Raw genomic sequence first — 19,939 nt, forward strand, 5'->3', positions numbered from 1 at the left:
TACTACTTCCTATCAAACACTCCATTTGAATTTCTTTCTCTCGTTCATTTCACATTATTTCACTTTATCCCTAGAAATTCTATCTCACTTCGCTTCATTTCCAACCAAACGTGGCGAAGGACCTTGGGTTAAGAAGTGTGAACTTGGAAAATGTTTCATTGCTGGGAAAATGGGCTTTGAAAGTTCCCTAGCGAATCAGAGATGTGGCACAACAAATGGAATCAAGGTTTAAAAGCCTGCAATCAGGATCCGAACTGGTCCCATCTAATTCCGATCGGATTGGATCAGAATCAGCCTCAGAATCAGTATATTCCAGGCATCTAGGATTTTTTTCCTTACAAGATCGCCCAAGCCAGATCAGGGAGCATTGGAAAACCCTGCATGTAATGGTTGCAATTCGGGTTAATAGGGTTGACCACACTGATCCTTGGAAGAACAAGAGAAATGCTTACCTCACATCCCTCGAAACAAGAAGCTAAAATTTTCCCTCCCCTCAGCGGCTCAGTCTTTCACGGCCATTTAAAGGTAAGACACGATTAGGAAATTGGTCATCAAAGATTCAATACATATAAGAATTCAAAATTAAGGCTGTGTTTGACATGCATTCTCGGAATGATTTCTGGGTCTAAAACACATTCTGAAATAAAAAAATAGAGAAGAATCAGGATTCAGAATGTGTTTTAGACCCCAGAATCTATTCCGTGAATGAAGTTGGAACCAGGCTATTCAAGCCCCACACTAATAAGAAGAATCTAGAAATAACAATAGTTAAAATACTAGTTGTAATAGAATCAGGACTCACATGAGGCAAAACTAAATGGCTATAGTAGAGCTATCATACAGAGACACATCCCAATTGAGGTTTTGTATCGTCAACTACTAATACAATAAAAACCATCATCAATACAGGATTCATAACATAGTTGTTACCGCGGCTAGGAGACCCAAGGTGTTGAAGGGGACCTGGACGCAAGGCAATACCAACATGGCGACCAAGGCTCCTGGATGCCAAGGCGATTGTCTTGACAACTATGATCCATAATTTTAATATCTTGTAATTAAATTGTGTTCAAGAGAAGCGAATGGAGAATCCAGTACCAGTGGTGGAAAAATCAACTCTGCCAAATTCATCAAAATCTGAATCTGAATCCATGTCCTTGTAGTCACACCATACCCCAGGGGAGCTCTCATCTGGCCCACTATTTGTAGATGGAATCCTCAGCTCGTTTACTGGAACTGGTAGAGGCTCTTGATTGAAGTACCTGTCATTGAGCAGTTCCATTGCAGTAGCTCTGCTCCCTGGGTCATAACAAACAAGTCTCTTCACTATGTAAATTTCATCTGAGGAACGGTTTGGAAGGCATGATTCCAAACCAAGTGGATTTTCTACCTTACCAAAGGATATCTTCCCATAATCAGGAAGTTTACAACAACTTTGCCAAGTTTCCTCAGTTAAGTTGCCCAACACATTTATGATCCTGCTAAGCTGATCAATGTCTGATGTTCCAGGGAAAAGAGGCTCCAAATTGAGAAGCTCTGCAAAAATACAACCCAATGACCACAGATCGATCTCTTGCCCATAGGATGTAGATCCATATAGTAGTTCAGGGGCCCTGAACCACCGAGTTCCAACACAAGATGTGAGGGCACCTGATACGTGTTCTCCACCTTCGTCATCATAGGAATAAGAACCATTGAGAGGATCTTCTTCCATATCACTCGTGGTGCAAGTAGCAAAACAAGATGTGCCTCCATCATGAAAGTTACTCTCTTTATCAGCTTCATCCTTAGCTCCGAGGTCATCCACTTCAACTGAAATTTCAGCTTTAATCATTGTTATCTGTTCTTGGTTTTGAGATCCTTCCATGTGAGAATTGTCTGCTTCTTGAATGAATTCAGGCTGTTGAGGCAGCCATGTCTGATCTAGAGTATTTTGCCCGTCTGGATGATCTTCCACAGCAGTAAACCCAGGCCCGAGAAGTATCCTTGACTGGCAAACCAACCACCAATCAAACTACACATTTCTATTCCTAGGGGAAAATGTACACTCATATATAAAGAAAGAATGAAAGTTCAAGTCTGAGCCAAAAACAAAAAGAAAATTAAAAAAAAAAAGGATCATAGGAAACATATAGAAGTATACGTTTTATGAAGCCTTGGGATTTCAAATGGAAGGTTGAACCAACAAACTGCTATGGTGTGCTTTCACCGTTTTAGACCGCGTGCATCTACGAGGAGATATATGAACACCGCTCAAAATATAGGTCTAACATATCTCTAATTTTGCGAAACCATCCTTGGCCTACAACTGAAACCCCACTCAAGAATCAAAGTTGTGTCTAGACTGGAAACCTGTATTGATAGATAGAAGAACCTGTGTGCCAAGGAACTGATACAATGGCTTTGACCCTTGAATCTGCCCATGATCAAGTTTTCCAGATTCATGTTTACTTCATCACCCTAGCATTCGAAGTCTTAACTATTGGATCTTAAGCACTACTAGAGAGCATTTTTCATGTCTGTGGCTTCCGTGTGATGATGATTTATAGAAGTTGTGCTTTATGCTGAATTTGACTGGGAAAGGTTTCCAACTGATGGTTTTGAACCTTTCATCAGAAGGGGGGAAAAAAACTGATAGACTTTGTATTTGCAAAATCTCAAAAGGGCAATAAAAATGGGTGACTAGTGCAGTGACATGTTCACACAGAAAGAAGCAGAAACTAATCTAAAGAAGTGATGCAGATAATAGGTACTCACAGACATACCAACGTAGGAGGAGAACCAGGCCAAGTACTAAGCCTACGGTTCTGGTTCAATTCTGAACCAGCAGTGGTTCACCCACTTAGCCTAGTTGGACTCTCTGTATTCTTTATTTTATTAGGGTTTTAGTATATATAGAACTCTTCCTATTGACTTGCAATACGGAGAGATTTCCTAGTTTGGTTTGTCTTTTGTCTTTCCTTGTTAACAACTTCTCTGATTCTAGCTTACCTTATCGAAACCTGTCTAGTCTTTGCTGATCTATAAATAAAGAGAAGGGGTACAACTTTCCATCCACAGACAGATGGCCAGACAATGGCTGTCAACCGCAGTTTGGGCAATTTGCTACGTTGCCTTGTTCGAGATTAGGAGAAGACCTGGAAATCCATACTTGACATTGCCGAGTTTGCATATTTCAGTAAACAGAAATACAGGTCTGATTGCTTTTGAGATTGTTCTTGGTTCAACCTAAGGAGCCGGTTGATCTTGTTCTCCTTCTGCCTGAAGCACTAGTCAATATTGAAATGGATGAGTTCATACGCCACATCATAGAGGTACACACCGACGTTCAACGATGGATAGCCTTAAGCAATGAAGCCTACAAAGCTTCGGTTGATCGTCATCGTAGCTACGTGGAGTTTCAACTAGGTGACCTAGTTATGGTTCGCATTGCTCTAGAGAAATTCCCTCCTGGTATAAACACAAAGCTCCACCCATGCAAGATGGGTCCCTATAAGGTCCTTAAGAAAGCTGGACTTAATGCTTATGTATTAGAATTGCCTGGACATATGGTCATAAGCAACATCTTGAATGTAGCTGACCTTACAATTTACTTGGGTCACTGTTTACACTCTATTTTTACAAATTTTGTTTCGGTTATACATGCTTTAAGGCCGTGCATTGCACGTTACCATCAAAGAGGTTCCTTTTTGAATTTGAATAACGAAATGGGAAGGTGGTGCAAGAGATTGTGGATAGTTACTAACCACCTAAGGATGTTCAAATTCAAATTCAAAAATGAGAAATGGAAGTTGGTTGAACTACCACAACCGCCAAGGGAGCAATTATAAAGGAGGGGATGTAAAGAAGAAGGGGTCAACACCAACAACACTCTTCACAATTTATCTTTTTATCTTTCATCATCTCATCTTTTCAGATGTAGATGTTTATCCTGTAATTTTTTGTTAGAGTTAGATTCTAGCCCCCAATGTCTCATTGGCCCGTGTTCAAGAGGCATTCATGTAGTAGGTCTTGCTTGGAGAATAACTCCAGCAATATTGTTTTTTGGCTCGTGTTTCAGAAGACAATCATCAAAATCAAGTTGCAAGCTTCGACAGTTCATCGCCAAACAAGATGCGAGCATTTCAACGGATGCGCTACTGGCAACAAAAGATTTGGTGTGGTTAGTGTAGTTTAGTATAGTTCAACGGTCCGTGGATGGTCAAGTGTAAGCGTTTTCAATGGCTATGTTACTGTCAAGTAATCAATTTGATTTTTAATCTGCTTCCTTTGCTTCTTCCATTGTGATTTTCTTTTCCTTAAAATCCTTGGAGCAATCAAGCACTGGAAAGATCTCATATTCGTCCTGGATAGAAGTTGGATTTTATTCCATCACATCTCATTGAGTCGTATGACTCTGGCATGCTCACACTATCTTCACTACGTGCGTGTGTGTAGTAGGTGTTGGGTTTTTCCACCAACACATTTTGGTAAATGCTCGCATCTTGCTTAGCGATGAACTGTCGAAGATTGCAACTTGATTTTGATGATTGTCTTCTGAAACACGAACCAAAAAACAATGTTGCAGGAGTTATTCTCCAAGCAAGACCTACATGAATGCCTCTTGAACATGGGCCAATGAGACATTGGGGCTAGAATCCAACTCTAGCAAAAAATTACAGGATAAACATCTACATCTGAAAATATGAGATGATGAAAGATAAAAAGATAAATTGTAAAGAGTGTTGTTGGTGTCGACCCCTTTCTTCTTCGCAACCCCTACTTTTATAATTGCTCCCTTGGCGGTTGTGGTAGTTCCACCAACTTTCACTTCTCATTTTTGAATTTGAATTTGAACATCCTTAAGTGGTTAAGTAACTATCCACAATTTCCTACACCACCTTCCCACTTTGTTATTCAAATTTAAAAAGGAACCTCTTTGATGGCAACGTGCAATGCATGGCCTTAAAGCATGTATAACCGAAACGAAATTTGTAAAAATAGGGTGTAAACAATGCCCCTTGCAACCATTGTGGACGATGCTATAAAATCCATATGCGGTTGCATAAGAATCTCTGTCCCTATTCGCTCAGTCTCCTTTTGATGATTCCCTGTTAGATATATAGGCCAGAATACCGTAGGGGTACTCTGGTCCTTTCCTCCTTTTGTTTTATTCTCTTATGTTTATTCTTTCTTTTACTATGTAGGGGCATATTTGTCCATGTACTTTTGTCTTATTAGTATAAATAAAGGGCTTAGGGAATCAAATTGATTCACTTAAGCATTAATCCTATTCTGTTTTGATTACATGGCATCAGAGCCACGATATCTCTGATCTGTTTTCAAAAACAAAACCCCACCCTCCCATCGTGTTATCCTCTCTTTCCCTTCTCTCTCGATCTTTTTTCTTCCCCTTCTCCTTGCTTCTTTTCCTTCTCTAAGGGCAGCACTACAAGAGGTGATCACATGATCTAGTTGCTGCCCTCTTCCCACCTCTTTTTTTCTTTTTTTTCATGACCTATTGTTCCTGTTCGATGGCTGCTGCTGGTTCTTCCCTGCGGTAATTGGAGTTTCCAATTTTTTTTTAAGATCAGGCCCTGTGATTTATTGGGACTGTTTCTCCCTATATTGGAGACCTTCTGTGACAATGGACTGCTGCTATCACACTTCATACAGGTGCTGAAGACCCCTTCTCCCATTCGATCTCTTTCTTTCAGGGTTTTTCTCCCACAAAACCCTGTACATTCTCGATTTTGGGACTAGGGCTGCTTACGGCTGCTCTTTCACTTTGGATTTTTTTTTATCTGAGGCATTCCCTGCAGGCTCTTGGACAGATTCAGACAGGCTTCTTCTGCAACAGGTTTTTTTTGGGTTCCCCTCCCCACATCGATTTCTCTTTTTTGGGTTTTTTTCTAAAACCCTAACACCATCGATCTTTGGGGGGGGGTCTCCTCTATTGCTGCTGCATTTTTTGGGGGTGTGTTTCTCATCACAGAGGGGCACTCGGCTTTGTTCTCAGCCCTTGTTTTTGTTTGTTTTGGGCTTCTCTCCATCACAGCCCTTCTCAGCACTATGGGGGATTCCACTGATGTTTCAACTGCCACCTCTGATCAGGGTAGCCATGATAAATCTGATTATCGTGATCTTCATCCTAACCCTATCAAGTTAGATGGCAGCAACTACCTGCTGTGGTCCCAATCTGCATCTTTTGCTATTGCTGGAAGGGGCCTCACTGGCCATATTGATGGCTCTATACCTATGCCAACTGCTCCAGGTGCTGCCCAGACTAGATGGCTTGCCAACAATGGCATTCTTATGTCCTATTTGGTGGGCTCTATGACTTCAGACCTTGCACAGAGTTTTCTCCTCCTTGATACGGCTTCTCAGATTTGGTCTGCCTGTAGGGAGACATATGGACAGCTTGGTAATGATGCTCAGGTTTATGAACTTCGCAAAAGGGTCCTTTATACTACTCAAGGGGAATTGACTGTCTCTAAGTATTATGCCACTCTCCGCAGCAATTGGACCATTTTTCGGATTATCACCCTAATACACCTGCCAACGTAGCTGCATATAAAAAACATGTCGACAAAATCAGGGTTTATGACTTCCTGGCCGGGTTGAATGTTGAATATGACCAGATTCGTGTTCAGGTGTTGGACCATTCTCCTTTTCCCACACTTGAACAGTCTTATGCCCTGGTCTCTTCAGAAGAACACTGCCGAACTGCTATGTTACATCCTCCTATTTCTGACCGATCGGCTCTCCAAACTGCTGCCCAGGCTCTTGCTGCCCCTGTTGGTACTTTATTTGTTGGAGGTTCTACTCATGGCCCTGTTCCTTGTGACCACTGTCACAAGCCTTATCACACCAAGGACAAGTGTTGGAAGCTTCATGGGAAACCAGCTGACTTTGAAGCCAAGCGGGCTGCCAAGAAGAAACCGAAAGGCAAGGCAAATCAATCTGAAACTGCTCCTACAGCCCTGGCTACAGACATTGGTCTATCCCAGGACGATCTACAGGCCTTCCTACGTGTGCTAAGGTCTTCCGCTGCTGCTGCCTCTACTACTTCCGTTGCTACTACCAATTCCTCTGCTCCAACAGGTTCAAATTTTGCCCAGTCAGGTATCCCATTTGGTGGTCATTGTGCTTCTGTGGCATCCCATCCTTGGATCATTGATTCCGGAGCTACAGATCACATGACTGGTTCATCTAGCTTATTTCATTGCTATTCTCCCACTTTTGGGAAAGACAAGGTCAAAGTGGCTGATGGTTCCCTTTCTTCCATATCTGGAAAAGGACTCATCAATTGCACTTCCACCCTTCCTTTGTCTTCTGTTTTACATATACCTAATTTTACTACTAACCTACTTTCCATTAGTAGTATTACTCGTAATCTTAACTGCAAGGTAACCTTTTTTCCTTCCCATTGTGTTTTTCAAGATCTGGCATCTGGGAAGACGATTGGATTGGGTAAAGTACACGGTGGTCTGTATCTGCTTGATGATGGTCGTCTCTCTCCACCGGTTCCTTCTCCACTACATCAGAACTCCTTGGTCTCTTCTGAACTTTACCAATGGCACTCTAAATTAGGTCACCTTAGGAATTTTAGCCCATTTATTTCCATTCTTGGTCACCGAATGTAATAAGGATAACTTGTTTTGTGAGGCTTGTGTTCTGGCCAAACAGACACGTACAACTTATTCTTTATCCAATAAAAGGAGTTCTTCTTGTTTTCATTTGGTGCATTCGGATGTTTGGGGCCCTAGTCGTAAGACCTCTATTTCTGGCCATCGTTGGTTTGTTTCATTTATTGATTGTCATTCTCAAAATACTTGGGTTTATCTTATTCAAACTAAAAATCAAGTTTTTTCTTGTTTTCAACATTTTCATAAAATGATCCAGACCCAATTCCAGGCCACTCTTAAGGTTTTACGGAGTGATAATGGTTCTGAATATAAGGAATCCCAATTTCAACAATACCTTGTTGATCATGGGATTATACATCAGACTAGTTGTGTTGATACCCCGGCCCAAAATGGTGTGGCTGAAAGGAAGAATTGCCACTTATTGGAAGTGGCAAGAGCATTAATGTTTGCTCGACACGTTCCCTCCCAATATTGGGATGATGCTGTTCTCACTGTCGCTTACCTTATTAATAGGTTACCTTCACGGGTTCTGGATTCCCGTAGCCTATCTGACATTTTACTTAGGAATTCCTCCTTTGTGGTACCTCCCAAGGTCTTTGGTTGTGTCTGTTATGCTAGGGATACTAAGTCCCCTGGCAAACTTGAATCCCGTGGGTTAAGGTGTATCTTTTTGGGTTATTCTCCAACCCAGAAAGGTTACAAATGTTACCACCCTCCTACCCGTCGTACTATGGTCAGTATGGATGTGGTTTTTCATGAAACCCTTTCCTATTATTCTTCCCCACCTCTTCAGGGGGAGAGTTCTAGTGAAGATGTGGTTCATACTCTTGGGTTTCCCCTCCCTTCATCACCTATAGCTACTGACCAGCCCTCCCCGGTTGCTGGCCAACCTCCCGTGCCTATTGTCCAGCCCTCCGAGACTGCTGTCCAGCCTCCCGTGCCTGCTGTCCAGCCTCCCGAGGCTACTGTCCCTTCACTTGAGGGGGTTCCAATACAGGGGGAGATCATGGAAACAGGTGGTGGTAATATTCCTATTCAGGGGGAGCTGACTCTAATACAGAGGACCATTCGTAACTTTCAGAGGACCATTGACAATTCCACCATTCTCACTTATAACCGGAGATGTTCTAACAGAGGGCAGAATCAGTCCGCTGCAACACCGATACCCATCCAGTTGCCGCCTCAGGATTCAGATCCTCCTTCTCCTGGTGAGCCTTCCTCTTCTGATCTACCCATTGCACAGCGCAAAGGTACCAGGACCTGCACTTTACATCCCAATTCCCGTTTTGTTTCTTATAGTTCTCTTTCTCCTTCTTTTCGTACCTTTGTTTCCTCCCTTTCTTCTGTTTCCATTCCTAAAAATTGGCAGGAAGTATCTACAGATGGAAAGTGGAAGGTAGCAATGTTGGAAGAAATGAGAGCATTGAACAAAAAACCAGTGGGTTGTAAATGGGTGTTTGTGGTCAAGCAGAAGGCAGATGGTACAGTGGATCGGTACAAGGCACGTCTAGTTGCTAAAGGCTTCACTCAGACATATGGCATTGGCTACCAGGAGACTTTCACACCGGTAGCAAAACTCAATACTGTAAGGGTATTGCTATCCTGTACAGTGAACCTTGGATGGGATCTTCAGCAGTTGGATATGAAGAATGCCTTCCTCCATGGTGAACTAAAAGAAGAAGTATATATGGACATTCCTCCAGGTTTTTCAAGTCCTGCTACCAAGGGTAAGGTGTGTCAACTGAAGCGTGTACTCTATGGCTTGAAGCAGTCACCTAGAGCTTGGTTCAGTAGATTTCACAAGGCTATGCTTTTAGTGGGCTACCAACAAAGCAATGCTGATCATACCTTAATCATCAAACGATGGGTGATAGGGTTACTCTCCTCATAGTCTATGTTGATGATATTGTAGTAACCGACAATGATGGTGATGAGATCAACAGGTTGAAGTTGTTCCTCGGCCATGAGTTTGAAATTAAGGATCTGGGGACCCTGAAATATTTTCTAGGGATAGAGGTTGCTCGTTCTTCAAAGGGCATATTTCTGTCTCAAAGAAAGTATGTCCTGGATCTACTGTCTAAAACAGGGCTACTAGGGTGTCATCCTTCTGACACTCCCATAGAAGCTACGACAAGACTCAAGGAGAAAGAAGGCACACCAGTTGACAAAGGTCGTTATCAGCGGTTGGTGGGCAAACTTATCTACCTGTCTCACACTCGACCCGACATTGCCATTGCAGTTAGTATGGTCAGCCACTTTATGCATGACCCTTATTCTTCTCATATGGAGGTAGTTCTTCGCATTTTACGATACTTGAAGTCTTCTCCGGGACAAGGGATACTTTTATCTCCCAATGGTCATCTGAAGGTTGAGGCATACACTGATGCGGATTGGGCTGGTTCAAGTGATAGGAAGTCCATCTCTGGATATTGCTCTTTTGTAGGTGGGAACCTCGTCACCTGGCGTAGTAAAAAACAGAATGTGGTGGCAAGGTCCAGTGCTGAGGCTGAATTCCTTGTGATGGCTCATGGTATATGTGAATTGTTGTGGCTTAAGGGGCTGTTGCAAGATATTGGGGTTGTTGTCCAACTTCCAATGATGTTATATTGTGACAATAAGGCTGCCATAAGCATCGCTCATAATCCTATCCAACATGACCGTACTAAACATGTGGAGGTGGACAGACATTTCATCAAGGAGAAACTTGAAGTTGGACTAATCTGTGTTCCCTATGTGAAGTCTACTGATCAGCTGGCTGATGTGTTCACGAAGGGGCTGAGTAGCAAAGTATTTCATCCTTTTCTAGCCAAGCTGGGCATGTGTGACATTTTTGCACCAACTTGAGGGGGAGTGTTAGATATATAGGCCAGAATATCGTAGGGGTATTCTGGTCCTTTCCTCCTTTTGTTTTATTCTCTTATGTTTATTCTTTCTTTTACTATGTAGGGGCATATTTGTCCATGTACTTTTGTCTTATTAGTATAAATAAAGGGCTTAGGGAATCAAATTGATTCACTTAAGCATTAATCCAATTATGTTTTGATTACATTCCCTTTTTAAGGAACCCCCTTTTTTTATAAACCGAGAAAACGATCCTATCTTCTGGTTGTTTACATTTGACAGACCTTGTTCGGCCAGGGAAACCATAGTCTTGCCCTATGCCCTATGTGCGGGTGGAGCTATCCCATGTGGGCATGCCAATTTTGTCGACCGAAATAAAATTCAAATTCATTTGGTCTATATTCTCTCTTTTTTATTTTTGAAACTTAAGCCCAAGATCGGTCTTATAGGAATGATGGGGATATCATGCCACACCATTACCAGAGGCCCTTTGTGCACCACTACCAGAGGCGCAGGAGACTACCACGGAGCCAGTTACTGTGGTTCGATGATGCTTTCAGAGGCCACAGGCTAGCGCGGGGCTGTTTAGACTTCTAGGGTTATTTTGGTCTTTTTATCTTAGTACTTATGTTAAATAAGTGAAGGGTGTTTTATTAAGTTTTATCTATTTATTTCTGCAGTTTTTGTTTCAGCCTTGTAACTTAAGTAAGGGTATTTGAGTAACTCCTTTTGTTTTTAACTAGGATAAGGGTAGTTTAGGAATATGCATGTTTTAGTTTTCTATTTAGGTTTGTATTCAGCCACTTTTGAAATCAATGAATGAATGAAGACTGAAAGAGACTTGCGACAGGAGTAGTCCCCTCCACTTCTTGGATTTTCTCCCCTCTCTCAAGGTAATTCTCGATCTCCCTCTCTCTCCCTCTTATCTCTTCCCTTTTCCCCTCGGCTCCCCCTTTTCTCTTCTTTTTTTTTTTTTTATTTAGGTTTATATTCAGCCACTTTAGAAATCGATGAATGAATGAAGACTGAAAGAGACTTGCGACAAGAGCAGTCCCCTCCCCTTCTTGGATTTTCTCCCCTCGCTCAAGGTAATTTTCGATCTCCCTCTCTCCCTCTTATCTCTTCCTCTTTCTTTCTCTTTCCTTTTCCCCTTGGCTCCCCCTTTTCTCTTCTTTCTTTTTTCCCTGCTGTCGTGGTCCCCATTTCCCCCCTGCTGTCATGAGACCATTCCCCCCCCCTGCTGCTGTCGTGAGACCATTCCCCCCCTGGCTGCTGTCGTGAGATCATTCCACCCCCTGCTGCTGTCGTGGCCCCCTTTCCCCCCCTTCCCCTTGCTGTCGAGATTTCTTTTCCTCTCCCTGTCCTTGTAACCGAAGCACCCAGCCCCATTAAAAATTATTCCCTCCATTCCCCTCCTTCTCTGCCAGCCGAAACCCTTTGTCTCCCCTTCCTAAACCAGTCCCTAACCATCCCAACCCCATTTCCAGGTTTTACCTTGAAATCTTAACCCCAAGCTAACCCCTACAACCCATCCTTTCTTTAAATCTAGAAACAGAATTTTATTTTGATCATGTTTGCATGATTTCCCACTAATTTCAGACCTGGAACAGTATTTATTCTACACTAGTTGTGCTGTTTTGGTATTGCATATATTTCTAATGCTTATTATTAATGGCTTATTATCTTATATGGACTGTCATGCATGCCTACTGAATCCTTGAATGAAATGCCATGAATTTAGTTACCTAGCCTTGTGGAACTAACCATATAGGTTGCTGGAATTGATTCCTAAGACCTATGGTGTTTATTCATTTGATTTCTATTGATAATTGCCATTAGTAAATTCTGTTTTTATGTCTGATGTTGAATGTGGCATTGTGCGAATTCCAGCCCTTGCATCAAGTCCCCCACTAGGGTGTTACACCGGTAATCCAGTCCTATTGTGGGATTCCTTAGTTTCTAGCATCAAGGAATCTCCAAGGTGATCTGGTACATCACGGGAAAGACTAGGCCCAAGATTGAGCTGTCCAATAACCTTATGAAGGACTGTTGGGTGCTGGCCGTTCACCAGCCATCATATCTTGCAAAGGCACCCTCCAATATGGTGATTGGTGAAGACTTCCAGCCAGCCTCTTAACTTCGCATCTCTTCCTTTTTGTCTTTTTGTATTCTACAGAATTTTGTTAGAATCACAAAAAACAAGCCAATCTTTGAAGATTTTGATTCACTAAGATTGACAGTCAAGATTTTAAAATTTTCATTCACTTGAGGGGCTTGACCACCTCCCATGTGATGTTAAGGTGGTCCCAGCTAAAGTGACTGTAGGCGGCTGTCTTCAAGAACCTGCTACTGCTTCCCCTCTTGAAGTCCAAGCTGATGGCGATCATCCCAGACCTGAAGTCGAAGTTCTCCTTCATTTGTTTTCCTTTCATGGTTTGACATAGTAATCTGAACAATAGATGAGAGAGTCCTCCTCGCCCTTTCACATGATGTCTGCAGCCTCTTGAGTGCCCTGCGATTGCACCGATATCCTTCTTGAACTTCCTTTGCTCCTTAACTTCCAATCAAAATGGTTAGGCCGATGAACTTTTCCATTTTTTTCATGATAGGCCGAGTAGAATACACAGAACAGACCGATCATGCTCACATCTGCTACGGCCTGTATTGCCTCCATTTTTTTTTAACACAATTTAACCCATTCGGCCATGACACATCTTGGCCATGTATGTCGGTCACAATAAGTCAATAACCCTTGACTGATTTGATAAAGCTTGAACAAATCATTGTTGATTTGTTATGTAATCCACTAACCCCATATTTGTAAGGGGCATTGGATTGGCAAGGATTTAATAAAAAAAAGAAACCACATTCCATAATCTACACCTGTAGAGGGAGAGAGAAAGAGGGAGAACACACGTTCTCGGATTTCAAAATTTCTCCTCTTCATTTCCATTGCTGGGTTTTTTGGGCTCTATTTCGTCTCCATATGCTCTCTTTATTGTACTGCAGTGGCTTGTAATGGCTTGGCCTCTCTGTACAAACTAGCGATGAGTTGTCAATGAGAGTAGCAAAGAGTAAAACTGGCATGTGGTGCATCACACGATCTCAGCTCAGCTCTTTTCAATGTCTTGGTTCCTTGAGTTAAGCTTCTGAGACAGCAACCACTCTATTTTTCCATTCTAGTGGTCACCATCGTCTTCCACGGCATCGTCATTAAAGTGAAGCTGGCAACGGTGGTGACTTCTTTCTCGAAACTTAATCGCACGCCTTATCAATCCCTTCAAGCTTGTAGATAAGATGACCGGCGGTGGTCGATTTCCCAAAGTTGGTGTGACCACTAGCCACAACGTTGATGTGAACCTTCTCTTTACTTCCTGCATGTACCAGATCATGATCCTCATGCTCTAACTTGATCCTCGGTTTTCTTCTCCTACAACTTGAGTCGAACCAATACAAGATTTCAGGGCCGGGTGCGTGCTAGTTGGAGACTCTGGAACCAAGACACGATGGTGGTCTCGCCTAGATTAAGTTCGACAAAAAACCCATCCCCATTCTTAAACGTATATCCTTACGGGATTTTACTGATATAGATTGCAGACTCGCAAGAGCAGTTTCATCGATACTGTCTTGGTATCCTTAACCTCATCGAGGCGGTTGACGAAAGACTGGTACGTGGATAAACCCACCTCCATGATCATATCAACCGCCAAACGAGGTGGTTGAAGAAATATTGATACGTGGGAAGTGCCACTTCCGTGACCATGTAGTTAACACATTTGCCCCTTGAACACAGGATGAGTTCGTGCGAAATACAAGGGAAGAAATAACTCTCGGATCAACAATCAAGCCAGGTGTTAAGTCATCTTTAATCTCTACCCAAATGGAGGTGAGAGAAACACGGAAATGCAAAAAATTCTCACGTTTATGTAAGGGACTTTAGGTCTCAGAAAGGTAATCCAAAACCATCAACCCATCTCGTTAGGATTTTTGACTAAACGTAATTGCCTTCCTCAATAACCGCATTAGTTAGGGAAACTTATACATGATGGATCCCACAACGGCTAAAGCGAAGAGGAAACCTAAGATGAACTCCGTATGATACAACCAAAGCAGCCATTGTTATGGACTGCTCGAAACAGGCGCCTGGTGAGGTTGAAGCCATTTTGGATGGCTAATGAGATGTGCTTCAACGTATGAATGATTCCATCATCTGAAATTGCAATTACGTGGAGGCGTTTCTTTGATGAGAACCCTCTTCTTCTACAGCATGTCTGAATCTGATCCATTCACCCGAGGCCGCTGCTTCAAGCAAAATTGCCCCTAGTTGAGCGCCTTTCATTGCCTGATTCAGGACTAGAATCCCTCATCGGCATATTGTCGCTGAGTTGCAGGATTTGCCCCTGGTGAGCACCTGCGGTGCTTGATTTGTAGGACTTGCCCCTGGTTGAGCACCTACATCATCGACATGCCTTCTTCTTCCTCGAACCATCATGATTTTGCTTTTTGGAATCCCACCGAGCGTGCCAAAATGTGTTGATGGAAAAATCCAACACCTAAACACAATAGTACACGAGCGTAGTACAGATAGTGCGGGCGTGCCAGAGCCTTTGCGCAGGCTCAAACGAGGCTAGAAACGGCCTATTCTAACTTCCAATCAGGAGATCAATCTCCCTCTTGCCTGAGTAACTCTAAGGACTTTTGAGTTAAACCAAAAGCATAAGTCAAATCCAAGGACGCTAGAAGAAAACGAACTAAAGGAACAAAAATAAAGACAATAATAAAGAATAAAATAACAGCAATGATAAAAGAATAAACTGCATTAAATCATACCAAACATGGGCGTGGACCCCAGGCACAGCTCTGTGTTGCCCCAAAATGGATGATACAACCATACATACTTGAAAGAAGAAAAGTAAAGTTGCAGGATTTGTCTGGTGATGTGTTGTTGTCCTTTTCTGGGCTTAGCTTTTCGTCTTATATAGAAGACCTCATCTTAGCAACTTCCGTAACCAACACCTCCATACTCCTCCTTGTATCAAAGTCGCGTTTCGTAAAAAACGCTAACTGCCTGTGCCACGTGTCCCTGTGCGGTTTGCCACCTTCCCACTATCCGTAGATATGGTGGGTCCCCCTTTCACGATTGCAACCCCCCTGTGGTGACTTACTCGTACTTGTTTTCCTAGTCGGTCACAGCCTTACCCTCACGGCCTTACTTCCCAGCCCGGTCTATTCCTGACCGTAGATTTAGGGAGTAAACAGTCACCAATCCAATAAGGGAGATACAAAGCACACCTTGCGGTTGCCCCAATTGTTTCCACCCATTGATGACGAGATCGAGGATATCTTGGATGACAAATATAACGAGATAGAATCACTTGCAAGGGAGGTGGTTTCCATTCCTTTCTTGTCAAGTGGAAGGGCCGTTTGAGATCTGACTGCAAGTGGATGCATGCTGACAACCTCAAGAGGCTCAAACCTGACTTGTATGAGTGCTACCTGTCCCTTATGCATTCATCAAGGATGAATGATTTCAAGTCGGGGCTAGTTGATGCAGAGAATATGTACTCTCAGAAGTAACAGCATAGAAGGAGAACTAGACCAAGTACTTAGCATGAGGTTGTGGTACAGACCAGTTTGTGGTTCAATTCTGAACCAGCACCGGTTCACCCAATCTTGGGTTACTGTTAGGAGCCTTTATCTCCTTAATTATCTTTCTTATATTATTGCTTGTCAAGGCTGGTTGGAGTCTGGTTGGAATAGGACTTTAAGTTCCAGCCTAGTTGGAGTCTGTTTACCTTTTATTTAAACAGTCCATATAGGACTCTTCCTATTGACTTGCGATAGGGAGGGATTTCCTAGTTTGGTTTGTATTTTGTCTTTCGTTGTTAAGACCTGTCATATTTCCAGCCTACATTATTGGAACACGACTGGTCTTTGATGATTTCTATAAATAATGAGTCCCCACGATTTTAAGTTATACAAAGCCCTCTGCTTATTAATTCTGCGGTGATTCAGTAGTAGGCCTGGTGGTTCCAAATAAGGCTGGTGGTAATTCCAGTCTGAGAATCAGATTCTTGATTCATATCCCTCTTTGTTCTTCTTATCTTCCTCTTATTATGTTATTCCATTTGGTTATCAGGTCAGTGTCTTATTGTGCAACTCTAGTTTTCTTATTCTGCTTCTGTTTGCTTATTGCCTTAGTCATTAGTCTATTATACAACAATTAGCATCCGAGTTCTTTTGTAGCTTTATTCTTATGTTCTAGTTAATTTTCTGTTTCAAAGTTTCCATTTTTCCGTCGATTTTCAGATTTCCTAATTCAGGGATGCTTTCTTAATACTTCAAATTCTTGCTTTTCGAGTTTCAGTTTCAGATTTATTACAGTTGTTTCTGCTGAGTTTCTATTGCTGTTTAGTCCTAGTTCCGAGCATCTGTCATTGACATTCTACATCTTCTAATTTCTGCTATCGATTTCTGATTCTGGCATTGTCCTACTTCCAATAGGATTCCTCAGTAACTTAGAATTTGGCCATTGGTTTGATCCGAAATTTTGATATCATATTCTCTCCGTTAAATAGCATACTGGACCAGCATATTGGCCAAATCCAACTCGCTGATATTCTGATGGTTGAAATCTCTCAAATCTGGTAATTCCTTTATCCTGCGATTCGGGAAACTTATTTGGAATTCTGAACCTCAGTGACTTAAGTGTCAAAGACAGAACACAACTCTTCCATGTGCTGCTCTGAACGTTTGAAACCAAACTCAAAAGTGAAAGCCATGACAAACCATCATAATTAATGTTGCTTCCCCATCACTAAAATTGCTTTGCTTCTACCTTCTACCTTCTACCTTCTCCCTTCTACCTTCTACCATTAAAACAGAGAAATAACAGCATTTTTTTATTCATAAACAATAAAGACAAAGGGAAATCCTTTTTGACTATAAATCTTAACCGCAAGTGTCTAATCACTTGAAAATCAGGAATTAAGTGTTCCGACCCGAATTTGAAAGCTGTTAGAGAAGCTTAGGAAGCTGAATGGGAGAATTCAGCGATCATGACATGGAAGCATAACCTTACGTGTTGCCACTTGCCAGAACCTACAGTGGATACTAGAAACAAATTCAACTAGAAGCTTCAACGTCTTTAAGAAAGCAAAATTAAGTATAAAATAAATATAGCATTATCTTTTTTTTGTTAACCTAATCAAAACCCTGGCGTATGATGAATCTAACTTCGTAGAATAACTTCAAAGACTATTCTGATCGTTCCCTACTAATACATAGACAATGGCAAATTTTGCTCCTCTAACAGTCCAATCTATTAAACACTAATCCCTGTTTACCGACCCTAAATGAAGGAGGGAAATGCATAGAGACAGTGAGTTTTAGAACATTACCTGTCCAAAATCCGCCAATTTGAGAACACCCTCGGAAGAAATCAACAAATTACAGGGCTTGAGATCTCGATGAACGATCGCATTCCTGTGGCAAGCATCGATGCCATGCAATATCTGAATCATCCAACGCTTGATCTCACCAACAGAGATTCTATTTTCCCAGCTCCTCTTAGTTTCTCTGATCACCGACGCAAGATCAGTTCTTAGGTATTCAAGGACAAGAACCGCATCTTCGTCTTCCCTCCAAAAATACTCGTGGAGGACAATAATGTTTGGGGAATTCTGGAGGGTTTGAAGGGCTTCGATCTCTCTGAAAGAGCTCTGGTAGTCATGAACCTCTTTCAGAGCGACGATGATGTCGTCGGAGCGTCGGCGAGCTCTGTAAACATCGGAGTAGGCTCCAGAACCGATTTGTTCCAGGATTTCGTAACGTTGAGTGATTTCGGGGCGGCCATAGATGCTCCAACTTTTAGAGGGAGGATCCATGGCGGAGAATCAGTACAGTAATGTTGAAAGATTCTAGCTTTGTTGGTAGTAGAGTGGATAATTTAGGATTTATAGACTTGTAGTTGCAGCCTTGCAGGGCAAGAAGTGCTTTCATAGAACAAATCGGACTGGTCGAAAGGAAGGGACAGAGCGCGACGAGGAGGAAACATCACCTGCGCTTGCGTGAAATAACAAAAGTGCCATTGGACTAGCAATAGGATTTGACCGTTATTCACCGCTGTTTCCACTTCCAACGGCCTACGGGTGTAACAAAAATCAGACCGAGCCATTAGAACCGACCAAAAAATCCAAACCAGACCAACTATCACTTCTAGTGGTTCGGTCCAGTTTTAGATTTTAGAATTTTTTTTTGTTTTTGGTTTGGTCTTGGATAGATCGACAGATGCCCGATAGGACAGACCTTTAAATCAAAATCAATAGCCAAACCAAACTAGGGTGTCAAACGGTCAGGCTTGGTTGGTTTCGGTCGGGTCTAATTGGTTTGACCAATTTAAGGCCATACCATTTTCGCCTGTTTAAGTAATATGGCCTCGTAGTGTAGGGCATGGACATGTTTCGATTCGGCTGATCAGTTTCCGGTCCAAAATCAGATTATAATAGGGATTTAAACAGGCTAATTGACTAATTGGGCTATAACTATTTGTTAAACAATCTTTAAATGGGTCATAAAACGGTTCTTAGACGGATTAATCGGGCTATAAAAAGATCGATAGGTTTCTATGAACATTCAGGTTATGTTTGGAAGCCAAAAAGAGAAATAAATTTTAGAATTTCTTTAAAAAAATGAGAGAGATAGACACATTAGGTCATCAAGAGTGTCATTGTGATTTTTGTCTTATTATGTTTTTCTTTTCTTGATTGACCGATAAGAGATCAATTTCATTTTCAACTTTTTTTAAAAAAACGAAAATACTAATAGCTTAGGCTGTGTTTCGTAACACTCATCGATAATGTTCATTGATTTCTTGCTCATCGGGAGCCAATTGTGAGCAAAATATCATTTGGCATGTCGAACAGTCTTTTTTGTTCACAAAGAGCATTTCCAGTTCAAAAAGATTGGTGGATCTGAATCCTCTACTTCCGCCCTGCCCCTACTGCTGAGCGCTCTACACACAGCAAGGTGGAAAAGACCGCTTTACCCTTGCTCGGATAGGGGGTAAGGCGATCTTTTCACGCCTTGCTGTGTGTGGGGGCACACATAGCAATAGGAGCAGGGTGGAAGTAGAGGACCCCGACGCCTCAATGAACACTTCTAACATGACATTGTTTTTTTGTTTTTACCGCTCGTGAACCAAAAACGCCCTCGAAATCTCGAATGTGTTGGATTCGCTCTCTCTCTCCATCCCCTTGTCTACGAATTCACTATTGGTTTGGGTTAATTTTCAACCCCAAACCCTAGAACCTTAACGATTAAATCTTAGATTAAGCATAACCTTACCCCTCAATAATTTACATTTTTTTTTTCTTTTCCTTTCTGAATCCACTGCAACTCAAACTGCAACACGTGTTCTCTAGAATCACCAATTTATCACAACAAAAATATTTATGTTACATGCTTATTTG

At 42.1% G+C, this 19,939-nt stretch overlaps 1 protein-coding gene across 2 annotated transcripts; it reads right to left on the reverse strand.

Moving 5' to 3' along the window:
* Nucleotides 1–877: 877 nt before the first annotated feature.
* Nucleotides 878–18,462, reverse strand: LOC122671237 (cyclin-dependent kinase F-1-like). 2 transcript variants are annotated; one of them, XM_043868357.1, is made up of 3 exons: nt 17,870–18,462; nt 1,050–1,990; nt 878–922 (listed from the first exon to the last, which is right to left on the reverse strand). In XM_043868357.1, the coding sequence occupies exons 1-2, from the start codon at nt 18,353–18,355 to the stop codon at nt 1,070–1,072; spliced, it is 1,407 nt and encodes a 468-aa protein (XP_043724292.1). In that variant the 5' UTR covers nt 18,356–18,462; the 3' UTR covers nt 878–922; nt 1,050–1,069. The 2 variants fall into 2 exon arrangements, with proteins under 2 accessions (XP_043724292.1, XP_043724293.1); XM_043868358.1 differs by having other exon boundaries at nt 880–918; nt 1,044–1,990.
* Between the last annotated feature and the right edge of the window lie 1,477 nt (nt 18,463–19,939).

The sequence above is a fragment of the Telopea speciosissima genome, chromosome 8 (assembly GCF_018873765.1).
Source record: "Telopea speciosissima isolate NSW1024214 ecotype Mountain lineage chromosome 8, Tspe_v1, whole genome shotgun sequence".
Taxonomy (NCBI): domain Eukaryota; kingdom Viridiplantae; phylum Streptophyta; class Magnoliopsida; order Proteales; family Proteaceae; genus Telopea; species Telopea speciosissima.